The following is a 20,325-nucleotide window of genomic DNA, read 5'->3' as shown; positions in this document are numbered from 1 at the left end:
TGCTCCAGGGCAAGAGCAATATGCTCTGTACCTTCTTTGAGCACCTCACACCTCATAACCTCCAGGGTTATGTAAGCGACACCACTCGGAATCCAGGGGATAATCAGCTCAGAAGAGCACCAGTCTGTCCCTCCCCCGTGGCACGGTGCCTAGCACAGGTAGAGGCACATATAAATCCATACTTCTTGAGTGTCTGTAGGAGAGATGCCCCGGACCCCAGGAGCCATGACCTGCGCCCTTCTCTGCAGGCTTCTCCTACTTATGACTCTGGCAGCCCCCTTCCAAGGCAAACGCCTTGGCTCCACATCTCGCCTGCGTTATTCTAGGTTCCTAGATCCTTCCAATGTCGTTTTCCTGCGCTGGGACTTTAACCTTGAGGCTGAGATCATCACATTTGAGCTCCAGGTCCAGACAGCCGGCTGGGTGGGCTTGGGCTTCACAAATCGCTACACCAGAGTGGGGAGCGATCTGGTGGTTGGAGGAGTCCTGCCTGATGGCAATGTCTATTTCTCGGTAAGTCTGAGGGTGACTCCCTGAGACCCTCGGTAAGGATGAGGGTCTCTTGCTGGGTTGAGGACGACTCTGAGTCCAGGAAGGATCCATATTTTCCAAACTTACCCAGGCATATGCTCAGAACACCACTGACTTCTGACCTCTCCCTGTAGAAATGGTCCATTGGAGAGTTTCAAACTAGTTCTTCCAGATTGCAAGTCCCTAAGGTGCTAAGGAGTGGAACGCTGCACTGAGAGTCCTGCATGACTAAAAGCAAGACAATGAGGGAGAGTCAGTACTATTTGAAGCACAGTCTTCAGCCTTAGCTTCTGTTAAGCTCAGTCGGGTGGACCACATCATAAAATAGTCTAATAATCACAGCAGCTGCTGCCATAGTAACATACTTTTGATTAACTGGGCGTTGTTCCAAAAATCTCTGCTTGTTAAACCTCACAGCCTCACTATGAGGTGGATGATTATTACCCTATTTTACAGGTGAAGAAGCAGTTCACACATCTCCCAATCATCTCACCCATGTGAACTGCATTTATATGGGGAAGGGTAAATGTTATGAGCCACAAGAGAGGACAAATAGCATTGAGAGTTCAGCGAGTAAGTGACTTTTCAAGGACTAGAGATGCAGGGACACTAGGATTTATGGACTCAGGATTTGGAATGGGAGAAGTAAGTCAGGGTCAATTGGTGAAATCCCATCAGAGCCTGTCCATCCCTCTGTCCTGAGGATCCGTTTTTATGCCATCCGTTTTTATGAGGAGCAAACTACAAAACGAAGAAGACCTGGATTCTGCTAACTTAGTACGTTGGGGGAGCTAAAGGGTCACCAGCTGCTCCAAAGTCATGACCACTGGGGTTTCCTGTTCTTACTCTTTGACCTTCACTGGACCCCAGGATCAGCACCTGGTGGATGAAGACACTCTGGAGGAGGATGGGAGCCAGGATGCTGAGCTGCAGGGGCTGACAGAAGATGCTGTCTACACCACCATGCGCTTCTCCAGACCCTTCCGCTCCTGTGACCCTCACGACCAAGACATCACGGTAAAGTAGGAAGGGGAGAGAAGCATTCGATTACAAGCAGCTTTTCCTTCTGGGCAGGTGGAGTCACCCCCGATCTTGAATGTGCACCATTCATCTTAGGCAGCAGGCACAGTTCCCAGGGGTTCTGTCCCTCTCCACCTCTCCACACACCTCCCCAGTGATGTCCCTCCCCAGGTCCACAAGCCCTCCACAAGGGGATTTCCCACCAATTCAGCACCCACCCCACCCTCCCCTGGGTTCTCCTATCCAAGAGCCTTGCCTGATTTCACTGAACTTTAGAGTGTCATTTCCCAGATGTGGATACAGGCATTGAGGGGGAATGTTACTTGTTCTTATTTCCAGCAAGTTGGCCTCTGAGGTAGAACTAAAACCTGACTAGTTCCGATCTCCAAGCTTGAAGCTCTTTGCATTCCACTGTATAGACTTGAGCAAGTGGCTTGTGTCAGTCCTTGGGTGTGGGTATGTGCAAAGTGCTGCTCACAGGCAGAAGTACTTCAATGCCAATCACACCCCTAGAGTGATACCATAAGGGTGCTGGCTGCCTACGGCCTGGATGATACTCTGAAGCTTGATCGGGACCGTACTTTTGTCAAGCCCATCTTCCTGCTGCAAATAGTCCACCCTGACGACCTTGTTTTCCCTGAGGACACCATCATCCATGACTTGGAACTCACTGATGTAAGAGCCCTCCACCCCACCCAGCCACCTCCAAGCCCCCTTCCCACTCAACCCAGACCTTCCACTTGCACCCAATACTTAGTACGTCCCTTGAATTGAGGTTACTGTGACTTCCCCAGTCCGCTGGGGACTGCCAAGCTGGCCTGTCCCTTCCCTGGCTTTCTGAGAGCCTCATTTCCAACACAGCTCAGCCTCTGTGTGTCTTTCTCTAGTTCCTCATTCCAGAGGATGACACCACATATGCCTGCACCTTCCTCCCTCTCCCCATCGTCAGCAAGAAGCATCATATCTTCAAGGTAGGGTGAACCAGATGTTGCTAAGGGAGTTGAGCAGCGCAGTGAGCACAGCCAACAGTGGAAGGGTAATGTTCAGAAAACTGCTGAGGCAATTGGAGAGAAGTAGCTGGGAGAACATGGGGGCCAGGCCAGATTTGGTGGAGGTGATTGTTTCATGATTTCCTGAGCCCAGAACTATAGTTCCTAGCACTGTTCTATTTGAGTCCCTTCATCCTTTTGATGGAGGTCATGAATTAATGTTTCCAAAGAGCAAAATATAAGCCCCACATTGGACCCAGAATTGTGCTCATAGCCCATGAGGAAGTTCAGGCTGAGGGGACATGGCCAAGGGCTGTCAGGTCCATGAAGTCTGGCTAGAGGGAACTTCAACTTGCCCACCTGATTTCATAGTTGAGTGACTTCAATTTTTGATCTTACAATAACTAGCAAATGTGTGGGAGCCAATTTTTTTTCTTTAAGGGGAATCCAGTGAGGCATGTGCTCAGATATTGTGGACTGGTGAGATTATTAAGGGAGAGTCACAAGTCTTAGGGATATTCTTCACTAGATTTAGTATGCTGTGCTCCCAGGGAAGGAGTTTAAAAGGGTGGATGCTGAGAGAGAAGTCAGACAGAGTGGGGATAAGTAATGGGTTGGGGAGAAAAACCAGATAGCAAATAGAAAAGAAAGAGAAACAGAAGTGGGGAATGAGTATAGTTTTATTTGGGGAAAAGGGGTGGGAAGAACAGGACTTGATATAAAAGATTTTGACTATGATCTGCCTTCTTCCCTCATCTAGTTTGAGCCCAAGCTGCTCAAGCACAATGAGACGATGGTGCATCACATCCTGGTTTATGCCTGTGGCAATGCCAGTGTTCTCCCCACCGGCATCAGTGACTGCTACGGGGCTGACCCTGCCTTCTCCCTCTGCTCGCAGGTCATCGTGGGCTGGGCTGTCGGGGGCGCAGTGAGTCTTGTGATTAGGGAAACAGGTGGCTAAGTGGGTGCATGTTGTTAGGCTATTGGGATGGCTGGACTGATGCAAGACCAGGAGACAGGGGAGGTCTGGGATGAGGGCAAGAAAACATGAGCAGGTCCTGGTCTCTGCACTAGCACCCAGCCCTTCTTGCTGCCAAATCTTCCTCCATCCAACAGAGTTACCAGTTTCCAGATGATGTGGGTATCTCTATTGGGACACCCTTAGACCCCCAATGGATCCGACTGGAGATTCATTACAGCAATTTTCACAACCTTCCTGGTGAGCATCTAGAGCGTTTATGGAAGAAGAGCTGGTGCGCCTGGCTGACTCCTTTAGGTGTTGGGAAGGTGCTGCGGGATGCACGCTGCCTCCTTTTGGTCACAGCCCTGGCCAGTATTTCCTGGGCCTCTCGCTCCCACATTGTGATCAGCTCTCTTGCCTTCTGTCATTCTCCCATTTTGTACCAGGCGTGTACGATTCTTCCGGCATCCGAATATATTATACGGCAAAGCTGCGCAAATACGACATGGGAGTCCTCCAGCTGGGTGTCTTCACTTTCCCCATCCACTTCATACCCCCAGGCGCGGAGTCCTTCCTGTCCTATGGGTTGTGTAAGACGGAGAAGTTTGAGGAGGTGAAGTTGGGAGGCACATCCTCCCTGAGGCTCCTTGTTTCTCATCACAGATCTGGGCTGGTCCGAAAGCACACACAGCCTGAGCCCTGGACTTGGAGAATAGCTACCTATGTTCAGGAAAACCTATAAGCTGGATCATGCAAGGGAAGGAAGGATTCGGGGCTTTGGAGACTGGGGGTTGGGGCAGAAAGAGTGTCCTGGAGGGCCCAGTAAGAACTAAAGGTGCTCATGTCAGTCATAAGAGGAAGGTGTCAAATATTAAGGGGGAAAATCAAGGAACAAGGCAAGATGAGAGTTCTCAACAAATTAGATGTGTCTTCTCCGTGTCACAGATGAATGGGATCCCCGTGCCTGACATACAGGTGTATGGTTACCTGCTCCACACCCACCTGGCTGGCCGTGCTCTGCAGGCTGTGCAATACAGGTAAGGGAAGACATGGTCTTGAAGCTTTCCCATCTGCGTGTGGGAACAAATCTGAGAATAGTTATTTATTCTGCAGCATAAGGTTATGCTTGGTTGGGAGTAAGGAGGAGCTAGAACGATCCATAGAGTAGACGTGACCGGAATAAAGCTGTGGAAGGAGGAGCTTTTTTGTTTTATGGGAAATCTGTCCCCACACCATGAGCACATTACACTGCTTTGTTCCCTCTAGAAATGGAACACAACTCCGAGTAATCTGCAAAGATGATTTCTACGACTTCAATCTGCAGGAGACTCGAGATTTACCTCATCGAATGGAGATTAAACAGGTGGGGGCCTGTGGGGAGGCATGACCGGAGTTGGGGTGGGGAGGCAGGATCAGAGCTCATCACTGTCAGCCAAGAGGGTTCTCAGGCTGTAGCAGTCCTTCTGTGTCTTACCTTCAGCCTTCATGTTTCACTCTGAATAGGGAGATGAATTGCTGGTGGAGTGTCACTACCAGACGCTGGACCGGGACTCCTTGACTTTTGTGAGTACCTCCCTCCCCATCATAGTCAAGGTGACTGATTATTCCAGCTGAAGCCTCTTTCTTCCTCCAATGGTATTAGTCACTCATGTGGGGCTTTTTCATGCTCTCACAGTTATTTTAAGATGGGTACAAGGATTCCCTATTTCCTGGTGTCAATGACCCACTAAGACCATGGACATACACCATATTATAGTGACCAACAACACAATCATTAGTAGCTTTCTAACCTTAGACAAGTTATTCAACTTCTTTGTGCCTCAGCTTCTTAATTCATTAAGAACTAAAAATATTATATCATAAGATTGTTGTGAGAGTTGATTAATGTATGTCAAACAATGGGTCACCTGGGTGGCTCAGTCGATTAAGTGTCTGACTTTGGCTCAGGTCATGATCCCATGGTTCGTAGGTTTGAGCCCAGTGTCAGGCTCTGTGCTGACAGCTCAGAGCCTGGAGCCTGCTTCGGAATTTGTGTCTTCCTCTCTCTCTGCTTCTCCCCCACTCATACTCTGTCACAAAAATAAATAAAAATTAAAAAAAATATATAACATCTAGATCATTGCATGACTTACAGTAGATGCTCAGTTAGAGTTACCTATTGTTCCTTTTTTCTTTAAGTTTTTAAAAATTTATTTATTGAGAGAGAGAGAGAGAGAGAAAGAAGAGGGGGAAGGGCAGAGAGAGAGAAAGAAGGAAATAGAGAATCCCAAGCAGACCCTGAGCTGTCAGCACAGAGCCCAACACAGAGCTTGAACCCACGAAGTGTGAGACCGTGACCAGAGCCAAAATCAAGAGTCAGCTGGTGACCAACTGAGCTACTGAGGTGCCCCCAGGAGTTAGCTATTGTTCTTACAGTCACAAGGAAACCCACCCCTTTTGTGTGTCAAGAGTAGTTTCAGTTTTTATAGGATTCCAAAGGGGTTGCATGCTATTGAGGAAGAAACCATAGCCATATATGCTATTATGCAAAGTAGAAAGTGATATATACTGTAAGAGACAATGGGGATAATGTACTAGGGGATTCATAGGGAAAAACCATAAGGTCCTATTCAGTGAACTGAACATGTGATATATTTGAATAGGTCCTGCTTTAGACACATAGAGATGGAGAGCTCTGCAGAAGTTCAAACGGGATTGGCTTTTTGGGGAAATGCAGTATTTTTTCAACCATCTTCTCAAACCAGAACAGTGGCTGTGGAAATGTAGTGGACCTAGCAGATATATGGGATATTTCTTTGGAAATAATATCAATGATAGCCCACCAATCAGAAAGAGAGGAGGGGAAAGGAAAGGGTGCCTAAGAAGTAGTAATTAATGCTCAGTGAGCTGGTTGCAGGCTAAGGGGAAAGGAAAACAGCATCATTGGTAGAATGACCACATAACCTATTTTTTGCTTGCCTTGTTCCCCTCTCTCTGCTGGCCTTTGTATCTTTGTGTTCCATTTCTGTCTCTCTTTTCTTCACCAGGGGGGTCCCAGCACCATTAATGAGATGTGCCTCATCTTCCTCTTCTACTATCCCCGGAACAACATCTCCAGCTGCATGGGGTACCCTGACATCATCCATGTGGCCCATGAGCTGGGGGAGGAGGTATCAGAGTGAGTCATCCAGGAAGATAAGACCTTCAATTGTGTGTGGGAGGGGCCTTGGGGAGGACGAGGAAGGAGGAAGATAAAGACCACCACTGCCCCCTATACTAGTGAGTTAGGATACCTCAGTAGGCTCCCTGGTTAGCCCCTGCCCTCTTAATGCCTGCTTCTGCCTGTGACTCTTAAAGCTCTGATGTAAAATAGAATAGAAGAATTTTCCGTATTAGTGAGGTCATTCAGAAAAGCAGATAAGAACTGACCTCTAAAAGTTAGATCACTTATGGACAAATTCTCTGCCTTTTTCTCATGCACTACCTGATACCATCAAAGACTGTTTACTTTCAAGTAGTGACCCCTAATTATTTAGGGGTAAGGGTTGTCTCTGAGATTCTAATGAAAGCCCTGATAATCCCGTCCAAGGAAAATATACATCTGTGCAGACACACATATTTCACATACTATTTCAGGGCATTTACAGGTTCCCTGAAGTCCTTGCATTGACTTTTTTGAACTTCATGGCCCTTAGATTAAGAACCACTTCCTTTAAGAGTCAGGAGTTTCTCTTTGTAACTTAGAAAATTCTCATCTCCGAGTTTTAATATTTTTCCTTCTGCCAAATTCATGGCTGTTGTATTGAGTTGTGAGGCATTCCTTTTGGTTTATGCTGACAACAAAAGTGAGGCTATTTTGTCAAAGCTTTAAGTTGACCGTGTCCTATGGTTTGTTCCTCTTGCCCATGGCAGTTCCATGGAGGGCATGATGGCCATGAACAATGTTGAGTGGACCCCAGAGAACATTAAGAAGGCTGAGAAGGCCTGCAAGGAGGCCCAGCAGATGGTGATAATAAAGACCATTGATGTGAGTGTCCCAGGAGACACCACCCTCTCAGGGTTAGGGATGAGGGGTGTGGGATGGTGTTGGGCAAAGCTGGGGGGAAAAAGGAGGAGGTAGTTGAATGACAGTGGTAGCAACACTGGATCAGGGAAGGAGGGGCTGGGGTGGGGGGGCACAGAGATGGACTGGTGCTGTTCTGGATTGTGGAGTTGCTGGAATCTCCCAGCTGGTTTGTGAGGCTGCAAGAACTGGGGATCACTAAGGAAGTGCAGAAGAAAGGAAATAAGGGAGGAAGAAGCTTCTGTCTTTCCCCATTTTCCCCCATTTTCATTCTCCTACAGGAGGTGGTGGAAAACACAACAGGCCAGATTCCTGAAATCATCCGTACTCCTCGGGGACCCTGCTTGGAGTCCTCCGGAGGCAAAGTGGAGCCCCAGGACAAAACCCCTGCAGGCTTCAGGGCTGCACCAATGGCCCTCTTGGGCTCCAGCACTGCTACCGTGAGGTGCCTCCCTCTGGCAGCCCTCTTGTTTTGGCAGGGGGCTCTTTCTTGGCTTCTTGCCACCCTGCAGGTTGGAGTCTGATACTATCTCCTTATGTCAAATACTCAAGTTCTTCTCTGCTCACCCCTCCCCTTATTATCAAATACAAAACTTCAGCTCTGCTTGGGCTCTCCAAAGTCCCCCATCTGTGCCCCTTCCCATGACCCAGGCCCAGGGACATTGTGGGCCTGGGGGTTGCACTTATTCCATAAAGGCTCTTCCATGCCGAGTGATACAATTCAAGGGACCAAAAAGCTCCATATTTGGGACCATATATTTTCTGACCAAGTCTGGATTCAAGGCTGAGTGTGGCCCACTCTCTGAGAAGCCTGATGCTTCACCTTGCCCAAGGGGATACCATGAGGGGAGGTGGGGCTTGAATGCAGAGGGAAATCCCTATAAACCCTCCTCTACCCATGCTGACCCTAAAGGGGGCTCCTGTTTCTCTTTTATTATGGCATTTTTGCCCCATCCTCTGTGTGAGGCAGAGGCAGGAAGCCACATGTATGATTGGTGGTAAAGAGAGAGGCTCTGTTTATAGGGTACAAAACTCAAGACATCAGATTAAATAGAACTGAACTTGCTTCCTGTTGCAATCTACATCCTTTGAGACTTTGATCCAGGAGAGGCAGCTGGGAGGTCTCTTCAATGGCTCAGTATAAGGCATCCAGAGGGCATTTAATTAAGGACCTGGTTGTCCCAAATGCAATATCTAATGCAGTCCTTGCTCTCTTCACCTGTGCGTCTATTATCAGATTATCTTTATCCCACCAAGTGTCACATTCTCAACATTCAAGTCACTAGATGCCAAGAGCCTAACTAACCAGGAAGGCTGAACTGGGCTCTGAAAAGAGGTCAAGGCCAAGTCCTTAGCTCTGGAGCCCAGGGCATGTCAAGAAGGTTCACATGGACACAGCAGGGAGTAGGCACAAATGGTTTGTGGAGTCAGACTGCAATTTGGAACCATAGTTGACAGGAAAGGTGTATTGGTGGTGGCTGCTCTGAGCTTCTGGGGATATTTCTGTCTTCTAAGCTTAAGAGTCTCTGTAGAACCATGTCCTTTGAGATGTAAAGTTACCATGCTACATTAGAAACTGCCTTGTTCTTTTTCATGTGCTCTGGAAGGGACCCCTACTCTGGCTATCCTAAGGTGTTTAGAGGGATCTTAATCCCTGAAAAAACAGGGATCTGGCCTCAGCAAAGTGTTTACTACTGCTCAAGGGGCCAAGCCTTGATCTCACATCATAGCCCTGCTTCCTGGCAGACCAACCTCTGGGATTAGTGAGGTGTATGCCCAATAATAAACCCATTACCTTTACTGTCACTTCTGGAGAATTCTGGAGGCTCCATTCTAAGATTATGCAAAATCTTCAGTGTTCACATTCTGCTCCTACAGTCTCAGTACTGGATATTTTCAATGCTTGGGGTTACTTCTAGGCCTCATGATGTGTGAGCAGAGGGACATGCTGTCCTTAAATCAAAAAGGATTTTCAAAGTTTATGATTATGGAGAAAACGAGGCTCACCAGAAGCCAGAGGACTGTGTGAGTTCACTGTTGAGTATCTCTGTGGTCCCACCATTCAAGGCAAATGAAGGATTTCCTTTTGATTCTAAAACATGGTTGATGCCATTTGGTAGCTGTGTGAAGTACAAAAATGACTTTCCACAGCATGAGGGAACACACAGCTAAAGATAAAGTATAGCAAAAAAATAAATAAATAAATAAATAAATAAAATAACCAGCACAGGCCACTTTCCTCTTTGTTTTGTCAAATCTGACATTTCTGTTCCAATCTGTATTGGGGGGTAGGGAAAGGGGACGATCGGCACCTGTGTGGATGAGCACTGGGTGTTATATGGAAACCAACTTGACAATAAACTAGTTTTAAAAATTTTTAAAAAGAAATAAAGTTTGAAAAAAATTAAAATAAACTTAAAAATTTATCACAAAAAGTTTAAGAAATAAATAAAGTAGTTCTTGGCTAAAAACAAGCAAACAAACAAACAAACAAAAAACCCAAGCACGCTTTCTGGCTGGGTTTCAGAAGCCAACCCTCAGGTCTACGCTGACAGGTTCAAGCCAGCTGGGCAACCACCCCAACGTTCTGAGCCAGAATCTCCCACTGGCTCCCTCTGTCCAGCTCGTGGCCCAGTGCAGTTTCCAGGTACCTCTGCTTTCTTTTGTGCTTCCTTGAATTTCTTGTTCTTATTTAGCCTTCCTTCTTTCATTTTACTTTTCTCCCTATCTCCAGACTTCAGCATTAAGTGATCGTGCACATATTTCCTGAGCACCATCTGTGTGCTTGACATCAGGTTAGAATAGGAGCTACTGAAATGAATAGAAAATGGGACAAGCACCCTCTCTGCCCTTTTGGAGCTGGGCTCAAGTTTCTACAAGCATCTCAATGGCCATTTTCTCCTTGGGCTCACCTATCCACCTCTGACCTTTTCCCAGTGCCAGTGAACATTCGTACCCCAATGCCTGGAGAGAGGAACTATATCTATATCAACCAACAGAGAATGATGTTTCTATAGTTAAAAAGGATGCATTACATTATACATATATTAGAGAGCTTGGACCAATATTTCTGGAGAAATGTTTTAAAACATTCACACTTAGGGTAGGAGACCTGATTAGATATCTCGAACCTTTTTCCAATCCATGTGCTTTGTGGGTGCAGTTTCTTGATGGCCTAATGACACACTGTAGGAGGAAGGTGCTCTGCACTGAGATGGGAAGGGAATGACCCCAACTTTCTCAACATTGTGTCACTTGGGCCTGTCATCCCTCATCCCTGAGGGATCTCTAAGGTCATGTCAGCTCTGAGTGACTCTGAGACTGTAACTCCTTTTCCATCTCACCTCCTCTACTCAAAACCCCATATTAAATGTGGAGGGTAAATAAAGAATTTAATCCCTCGTTATTTTTTTCTGTGGTTTTGTGAGGACAGGAGGAACCATAGGCTAATGTTTACAATGATTCTGGTTTTTCTTGTTGAATATTTTGGTACAATTTCCAACTAATAGACACATTACAAGAATTCTCATATATCATTTACCTAGAGTTATCCATTGCCCATATTTTGTCACATTCTTTGCTCTTTCTTTCTTCTTTTCTCTTCTCTCCTTTTTCCTCTTCCAACTTCTTCTTTCTCCTTCTTTCTTCTCTTTGTCCCTCTATGTCTCTCTCTCTCCTTTGGGAAACTGAAAACTTAGTTTCTTTTTCCTGTTGGCTAGAATTCCCATTAGTTTCCAAATTCGTGCTACTTCTGAGTCAGCTAAGACTGAGCAGGAAAGCTCCCCCACCTCACTACTCCACTAACACAGTGGCTCCCAATTTTGACTCCATATTAGAATTAACTGGGTGATGGGCATAGAGTCCAGGCATTAGTGAATTATGGAACTCTCCAGGTGTTTCCAATATGGATCCAAGACCAAGGACCATTGAACTAGTTTGATTGCTCTTGACTTGTCCATTTCTTGGATAGGCAGGGATCACATTCTGGCTTTATACACTTAAGCCATTGCACAAGCACTCACCAATCAGAGTGGCCCCAGTAAAGTAGGGCTCTGGAAGCCCCATGATTACTAGGAGTTAGAGTTTTTATTGCTGGATTGTGAGGCTATGTGGGGATCTCAGTAGGCGCACATTTAGGGGGCTTAGGGAAGTGGCTATTTACCAAGAATTACTCAAAAAATAGATAGTAAAGGGGCGCCTGGGTGGCTTAGTCGGTTAAGCGTCCGATTTTCGCTTAGGTCACGATCTCGCGGTTCGTGGGTTCGAGCCCCGCGTCGGGCTCTGTGCTGACTGCCTGCTCAGAGCCTGGAGTCTGTTTCAGTCTGTGACTCCCTCTCTCTCTGACCCTCCCCTGCTCACGCTGTCTCTCTCTCTCTCCTAGAAATAAATAAAAAAACATTAAAAATTTTTAAAAAAAATAGATAGTAAAGAAAAAAGAGCCTTTATAATGCCAAGTAATGAATGCAGAAGGAATGTGAAGGAATATCACCATTTGAAGGGTGCCTGGGTAGCTCAGTCGGTTGAGTCTGACTCTTGATTTTGGCTCAGGTCACAATCTCACAATTTGTGGGATTGAGCCCCACATCTGTCTCTGAGCTGACAGCAAGAGGCTGCTTGGGATTCTCTCTCACCTTCCCTCTCTGCTCCTCCCCTGCTTTTTCTCTCTCAAAATAAACACTTATTTATTATCTTAAAATAAATAAACATTAAAAAAAAGAATATCACCATTTGACACACTCATAGTAGTAATTGATTCAGGCCAGACTCATCAACAGATGACAAAAACAAATAGAAGAGGAATCAGATAGCCACATATGTTCGAAGTATCTCCTCACAATATATTTATTATTTACTCTGAGCAAAACTAGTAACTACTGTGGAGAAACCTGGCAGACACCGCCTCAGTCAAAGTAACATTGCCAATAATGGACAAATAGGCATCACATACTTCCTGATATGGTGCACCAAGAGGGACACAGCATCACTTCTGTGTTATTTCTGCCTCAATGTACAACATCACTGCAATCATGAGGAAATATTAGACAAAACTAAAATGAGGGATATTCTACAAACAGCTGGCAATCATCTTTAAAATGTCAAAATTGTGAATGAAAATGAGGAGCTGAGGAATAGTTTCAGCATAGAGGCAACTAAGCAGCAAACAAAAATCCAATGAAACAGGTCAATGCAACATGCAATGTGTGCTCCTGGGCCAAATTCTTTGCTGTTGCTGTTGTCATTGTTGTCATTTTGTGTTTTCCATAAAGAGCACTATTAGGATGATTGGTGAAATTTTACTGGTGTCTTTACATTAGGTGCTACTATTGCATGAACTTTATTTTCATGATTTGGCTGGTTATATTGTGGTTCTGTAAGGATATATTCCTTGTGTTTTAGGAAATACACACTAAATCATTTTGTAATGATGAGACATCTTGTTTACAAACTTCAAATTCTCAACATGTGTGTGAGAGAGAAGGAAGGGAAGACAGGAAAAGAGAAAGTAGATGGTAAATAATTTATAATCTAAGGATAATATTTGGGAACTCTGGGGGAAGAATATATTGGAGTTCTTCATATTATTCTTGCAACTTTTCTCCAAGCTCATTTCAAAATTAAGGAGTCAATTTAAGACAAGAAAACAGCCCAAGAACTATATAGAGACAGCATGAAAAATGGAAGGAATGTTACAAATGAACAAACAAAAAACAAGGCACATAAAGAGTAACCTGGAAAAAAATCAATTTAGAAAAGTGTCAAGTTTTTCTAAGCAAGAGTTTTTGACCACTCTGAGCAGAGAACTTCCAACCTGCAAGCTATAGTATTCTCTTGGATTAATTTCAGCTGTTGTGTATAACACAACAAATAATAAGTGAGTAATAACATATATTTCTTGGGGCTGAAAATCACTAGAATTATATAGACAATTATCTAAATAGCCAGAAAAGGGTGACATGTAAATAAAAATAAACAGTCCTTTTCATAAAGCTACAGTTCATGAGAGTGATATTTGAGAAATAAGGAGCTTTTATCTAGGTGATTAGCAGGAAAATAGTAGCCACCATCGAAAAAGTAGCAGGTTATCATTGACATGGCTTAGGATGTGAAACTAAAGCTCATGAAATCATCTTTGAGTAGCCAAAATTTACCAGGAAAAATGTTTTAAAATGTTTTAAAATGTTTAAAATGTTTTAAAAATTAATACTGCCCAACAATTGATTGGGTGATCATTCAAGAAAGTATTTAATCAGATGCTGATGAAGATTGGAAATAAATGGTTTAGAGGAAACATTTATGAGGTAGCAATTTTAAACTACATAATCCCTAAAGTCAGTTCCAACTCAGGGGTGCTTTCATTTGGGCATATATTGGGAAATAAACTTGTGTTACATCCATAACACAGCCTGTCATCTATATTACCAACTCTGTATCTGACTAATCATCTATTTAAATAATTCAATAAGAGATTAAATTTTCCTCAAACTGGAATTAGAAATATATATCTTCATAAAGGTCATAGGATATGTTATAATCATAAATTGTAAAATACCAGAAAGAAAAATATACTCTTGTCTAAACTGCAACAGCCAAAGTATGGAAAGAGCCCAAAAGTCCATTGACAGATGAATGGATAAAGAAGATGTGGTATATATACAATGGAGTATTACTCAGCAATCAAAAAGAATGAAATCTTGCCATTTGCAACAACGTAGATGGAACTAGAGGTTATTATGTTAGGCGAAATAGGTCAGTCAGAGAAAGATAAATATCATATGACTTCACTTATATGTGAAATTTAACATACAAATCAGATGAACATAGGGGAAGGGGAACAAAATATAAGAGACTCTTAAATACAGAGAACAAACTGAGGGTTGCTGGAGGGGCTGTGGGTGGGGGAATGGGGTAAATGGGTAAGGGGCATTAAGGAGGACACTTGTTTGGATGCGCACTGGGTGTTATACACAGGGGATGAATCACTAGAATCTACTTCTGAAATCTTTATTTCACTATATGCTAACTCACTTGGATGTACATTAAAAATAAATAAAATAAATAAATAAGAAGATACTTTATAAAATGCAAAAATTAATCTTGTCTAATTTGAAATTAGAATATCTTGTATTACTCTTGAAATTAACATATGATAAAACTTCCAGCCTTTGGTAAAAGCAGTTTCCCAAAGATCTCTAAACATCTTGTGCCCAAATGATCAGCGTCTGCCTGGTTTGAGATCACCTTCTCTGAGGTTTTGCCATTACCGGGTGCCATCAAAGTGCCTCCAGCTACGGAGGATTGTTTCTTGCTCCCCCCAGCATGGTGTCAACCCCATCTGGCCTCATACCCCATTCACTGTGATGTGATTGTAAAATTTCGATGAACAGCTAAACATTTATATCTGACTTAGACAAAACCTAAGTGAATAGAACCATAAGCACATGCAGATAAGTTGAGAGACAACTATCGTCCTGTCCACACCTCAGCGCAGAGACTAAACATAAGTCACTTTGGGGAAAACATTGTCCAACTCCATATTTCACTGCCAGAATAGGAGATAAACCAAAGCCTCTCCAAGCAATAGTGCTCACATTTGTTCAGTGAATTACCATCAAATAACAGTGCTCCTTGAAGAACATGATATGTCAAAGTTCATTATACAAACCAGAACACCATCAAATAATAGTGTTCTTTGAAGAAACACTGATATGTTAAAGTTCTTTATACAAACTAGAGAAAATTTTACTGGCAGAAAATATGAAGTTTGCTATGTAAAATAATGTACATTAACACACACACAAGATACATATACACATTGTGCACATGAACTCTACTGGCGATTTCAAAAGTTTTCTTGTCTGGTTTTTCTTCATGCATTTTGTTCTCTTTAGAGGGCAACATATGAAGAGCAGCAAGTATAAAAAGCTTAAGAAAAAATACAGAAAAATAACATAAAACTGGGATCGTTACATATATATTTATTTTATAAAATGAGGAAAGATGGGCATTATTGAATTTAGCAGTGAAACATTTGAAAACATTTGAAAAAAAGAAACTCAGAATAGCCTTATTACAAAGTACCAGCACTAAGGAAAAACTGTTATGCTATCAGGAAATCCAAGGGGAAGAAGAACAGAAAAGTTTAAATAGACATAAGGACACTCAGTGGATTAAAGATAAAATTTGTATAGCATTTTACAGACTGAAAATGCATTTCCACGTATATTGCAGTTCTGACTGACGTTTACTCCATCATATAAGGAAACTGAGGCAAGGAAAGACATGTCCACCTATAGGCATAGTCCCTGCAGTAACCTCATAGCAGGTGGTGTTCTTAGAGCTGGTCCAGTGAGTCTATTATCCATGGTAGGATTTGATGGAAGCAGAGGGGCCGGCTAAGCTCAAGACCCAGAAGGCGCAAGCTAATACTTGCTTTTAACTCTTCTCTTTCCAGATTTTCTCAACTTGGTTCCAGGATTATATCTTGTGCATAGACACTCAAGTTTCAATTCTCAAGTTCCTTTAAACATCTGAAGTCCAAGTTGCCTTTTTCCTGTTTTGTTTGTTTGTTGTTGTTGCTGTTGTTCTTTTTCTCAGGAGTACTTACCTGTTCAAGATCCCAAATTGTCAGTTATGGTTGATATATATACACAAAGGGAATGAATTTCAGTAACTAAAGAATGATGGCTGTTTCAACAAATTCATCCTCAGTTTTCCAAATCCCAAGTGTTTCAGGTAAAGCCTTTGGTCAACTAATCCATCTTGGCGTGGTGGGCTGGCAGCAGGACTCCCATGTGCCTTAGGACACAGAGCACTTTGTCCCATATCAGGGTTTGGGGTGCCCACAAGATAAGTGCACTAGAGCTCCCTTGGTAAAGAAACCAGTGGGGCCCCTGGATGGCTCAGTCGGTTGAGCGTCCGACTTCGGCTCAGGTCATGATCTCATGTTTGTGAGTTCAATCCCTACATCGGGCTCTGTGCTGATAGCACAGACCCGGAGCCTGCTTCAGATTCTGTGTCTCCCTCTCTCTCTGCCCCTCCCCCACTCATGCTCTGTCTCTCAAAAATAAACATTAAAATAATATAAAAAAAAAAAGAAACCAGTGAAGGAGTCTATGACCAACGTCATTGGTACAGTTTGGAATGATGTGTTTTGTTGTGTTTTGAGTTGGAAGGTCCAGTTAAGAGGCATACTTACCCTGGTAGAAGGTCTATCAACTGTATTCAGAAGACTACAGCTTGTGGGAAGATTTCAAAAGGCAAATGGTGCTAGATCAGAAGGTTGTGCAGGTATGTGCATAGTAGGGGGTAGACATTCTTGTGTAGTTAGAACTTCAAGCCACAGATGCTGGAGTTTTTAAGTGCTGGGGAAGTTCCTAATGTATTTGACCTGGACCTGAGAGTAGATCTAGGCCACTATGGCCCTAAGGAAGTGGTCCTCAAACTCTATGGTCTCAAAACCCCTTTATGTTCAAATTTAATGAAGACTTTGTGCTTTGTTTAGGTGGCTTATATCTGCTAACATGTATTGCGTGTGAAATTAAAATTGAGTCATTTGTAAAATACTTTGTAAAATATTTATTTTTTCATTCATTAAAATACAACATATCAAATAGATGTTAAAATAAATAATACATTTTATGAAAAACAACTATATTTTCAAAGCATAAAACAGTGAAAAGAATGATATTTTATATTTTGTAAATCTATTTAATGTCTGTCTTAATCCAAACAGCTAGATTCTTGTATCTGTTTCTATATTCATCTGTTGTGATACCACACAGCATAGTTTCTGGAAAATGCCACTGTATATTAAGAGAGAATGAGAGAGAGAAGGAAAATAATGGTGTAGTATTATGGAGATATATTTGACGTTATGAACCCCAGAAAGAGTTCTGTGGTCTCTCATGGGTCCCCAAACTACATTTTCATAATACTGTCCTAAGGTTAAGCCTTCAATAGCATTCGACTGGCCATATTCGGTTATGACCATGAGTCTATTTATGGGGTGTGGCTGATCTAAGAAAGCAATAGACCAAGGGAAAATAGTAAATTTGGAAAGACCAAGAACGTGTTGAAAGTCCTAACACAGAAGGAGAGTCTTCACAGTGAAATAATGGACAAGTTGGTAGGTAAGAGAAAAAGTAAACGAACTCTTATCCCAGGGCAGAGACTATCTCTCCTATGCCATATCTTTAAATATGCATCTCCATCTGGGTGATTTATGGTCTACAGAAGAGTTAGAGACTTGTAAGTGAATCTAGTCATTCAGGGTAACAGCATGGGCCCAAGATTATCTCCTAAGTAAGATTAACTGTAATTACCTGGAAGTACTTTTAATAGCTGCAAGTTAAAGTACTTATCAAATTTATAGTAAGACTATCGCTATTGCCTATGGAAGTAGTGGTTGCAAAGTTTAGGAAGTTATGTTTTTAACATCTATAATCACAATTTTATTTCCTATGACAGCAAAAGTAACATATCATATTTTTAATGGAACTATTTCAGTTCCTGGAGTCAAACTATGTACAAGATCTATAATGGTAGCACTTTCCATATCTATAGTTACAGCTAGGATCTGGGATTGTTTTAGAAGCAATAATACTTTCAGGATGTGTAATAGTGAACTGCCATATTGGTAGCCATGGTACATGGAAAAGTCCATAGGAAAAATAAAGAATTATTTGTAACATTGCTAATTAAATTATCTACTATGATATTAATAACTATTGCTTTAGTGGCCATGTGAGTAACACATATCACCAGTGCCATCAGTTATGGTATCATGTCTTATAACCCAAGAATAAGTTAGGCTACTTCAATAACTACATCTAAAGCATTAGTATTTACAGAGCCTAATATAGTGTTATCTGAGATATCAAAATCATCTGTGACATCTCTAGCCAGGATAAATAAAATGTCTACAGTTTAATTTCTAGGATTATAGGAGTTATAATTTTTAAAATAGGAGTATATATTCTGGCTGCAAAAGAAGTATCCACAGCTTCTTTAATTACACTTATAGGGGTGCCTGGGTGGCTCAATCAGTTAAGTGTCAGACTTTTGCTCACGTCATGATCTCACAGTTCATTGGTTCAAGCCCCGCATTGGGCTCTGTGCTGACAGCCAGCTCAGAGCCTGGAGCCTGTTTCAGATTCTGTGTCTCCCTCTCTCTCTGATCCTCCCCTGCTCACACTGTCTCTCTCTCTCTAAGAAATAAATAAAACATTTAAAAAATTTCAATTATACTTATAAAACTAGTCATAGATGCATCTATAGACATATCTGTAATGTCTACAGTGCTCAGAATAGCCATATATGTAAAAGCTTATGTTAATATTTGTGAAAACTTCTGTAGCATAAGATCATGTATCTGTTAATTGATTTTTTATATCTGTAATAGTTGTTCTTTTTAAGTTTGTTTGTTTGTTTGTTTGTTTTGGGGGAGAGAGAGAGAGAGAGAATGTGTATGCACATACAAGATCTGGGGAGGGGCAGACAGAAACTCGGAGAGAGAAAGAAGCCCAAGCAGGCTTTACATTGTCAGTGCAGAGCCCAATGTAGGACTCCATCTCTTGAAATGTGAGATGTGAACTGAGCTGAAATCAAGAGTAAGACATTTAGCTGACTGAGCCAGCTACAGGTGCCCCAGTAATAGTTGATTTAAAGAGATGTCCATAGTAATTATCCTGCTTTGAGTAGTAATCATGGAACTAGAGTAGTATTTATGGTGTTTGCAATGTAAGTAGATACAGAAGCAGAAGCATCCATTGTTCTATCAAGAATGGTAGTATTTAAAGCATATATGGTAATATTTGTAATATCTGTGGTAGCATTAGTTGTGGTAATAGGTAAATAACTAACTGTAGAGTTTGTTGTTACCAGATTGTGAGCTGCTGTGTCTAGAAGAACAGTCATTAATGTGTCTGAGGCTACTGTAGTATTTGGAATAGAAACATGTGTAGTGTTATAAGGAACACTGCTAGAGTTATCTGCATCAGTAATATTTACTGTATGCCCTGTACTGTTTATAGTGTTGGTGGTGGTATTAGCTGTTATACTAGTGCTAGTAGAATAAATATCTGTAGGAGAAGGAGTAGACATTGTAGGAATACTTGTAGGAGATGCTGTAGTAGTATCAGGAATAGTAGTACGAGTTGGAACTTCAATAGTACTTGTAGGGAAAAGAGTGGTTGTGTTAGGAAGAGTAGTAGTAGAATTAGCAGTAATCATAGGGTAAGGTGTAGTGGTATCAGGATGGGTAGTACTAGCTGTAACTTTGGTAATAGTTGTTGGGAAAAGAGTGGTTGTGACAGGAAGAGTACTAGTGCTACCACTGCTACTTGTAGGGGATGGTAGGTGGTATCAGAACTGGTAGTACTAGTTGTAATTTCAATAGTCCTTGTTGGAAAAGGAGATGCTGTAATAGGAAGAATACTAGTGCTAGCAGTAGTGGTACTTGTAGGAGCAGATGTAGTGGTAGCAGAACTAGTAATACTAGTTGTAACTTCAGTAGTACTTTTTGGGAAAGAAATGGTTGTGACAGGAAGAGTACTAGTAGTAGTAGTTGTACTTGTAGGGGCAGGTGTGGTGCTATTAGTATAAGTAGTACTATCTGTAGCTTCTGTCGTACTTGCTTGGAAATGAGTGGCTGTGACAGAAAAAGTACTAGTGCTAGAAAGTTGTGTTTGTATGGGATGGTGTAGTGCTATTAGTAATAGTACTACTATTTGTGGCTTCAGTCGTACTTGCTGGGAAAGGAGCGGTTGTGACAGGATGAGTAC

General features: G+C 42.5%; 2 protein-coding genes across 2 annotated transcripts in view; one reads left to right on the top strand and one right to left on the bottom strand.

Moving 5' to 3' along the window:
- Positions 1 to 204: 204 nt before the first annotated feature.
- Positions 205 to 8,067, top strand: LOC120232972 (putative DBH-like monooxygenase protein 2). The gene is made up of 13 exons (XM_039234018.1): positions 205 to 513; positions 1,402 to 1,548; positions 2,065 to 2,226; positions 2,439 to 2,522; positions 3,301 to 3,468; positions 3,657 to 3,759; positions 3,948 to 4,114; positions 4,447 to 4,538; positions 4,768 to 4,864; positions 5,005 to 5,064; positions 6,528 to 6,658; positions 7,393 to 7,507; positions 7,825 to 8,067. The coding sequence occupies exons 1-13, from the start codon at positions 205 to 207 to the stop codon at positions 8,065 to 8,067; spliced, it is 1,878 nt and encodes a 625-aa protein (XP_039089949.1).
- An 11,352-nt stretch (positions 8,068 to 19,419) lies between these two features.
- LOC120232971 (probable maltase-glucoamylase 2) overlaps positions 19,420 to 20,325 on the bottom strand; it is a 78,607-nt gene continuing 77,701 nt past the window's right edge. The window contains 3 exon segments of the mRNA XM_039234017.1: positions 19,420 to 19,443; positions 19,553 to 19,899; positions 19,902 to 20,156. Coding sequence (XP_039089948.1) covers positions 19,420 to 19,443; positions 19,553 to 19,899; positions 19,902 to 20,156 — 626 coding nt within the window.

The sequence above is a fragment of the Hyaena hyaena genome, unplaced genomic scaffold, assembly GCF_003009895.1.
Source record: "Hyaena hyaena isolate Hyena2069 unplaced genomic scaffold, ASM300989v1 scaffold_82, whole genome shotgun sequence".
NCBI lineage: Eukaryota > Metazoa > Chordata > Mammalia > Carnivora > Hyaenidae > Hyaena > Hyaena hyaena.
Note: the sequence above shows the minus strand (reverse complement) of the source record. Positions and strands in the feature narration are given on the sequence as shown.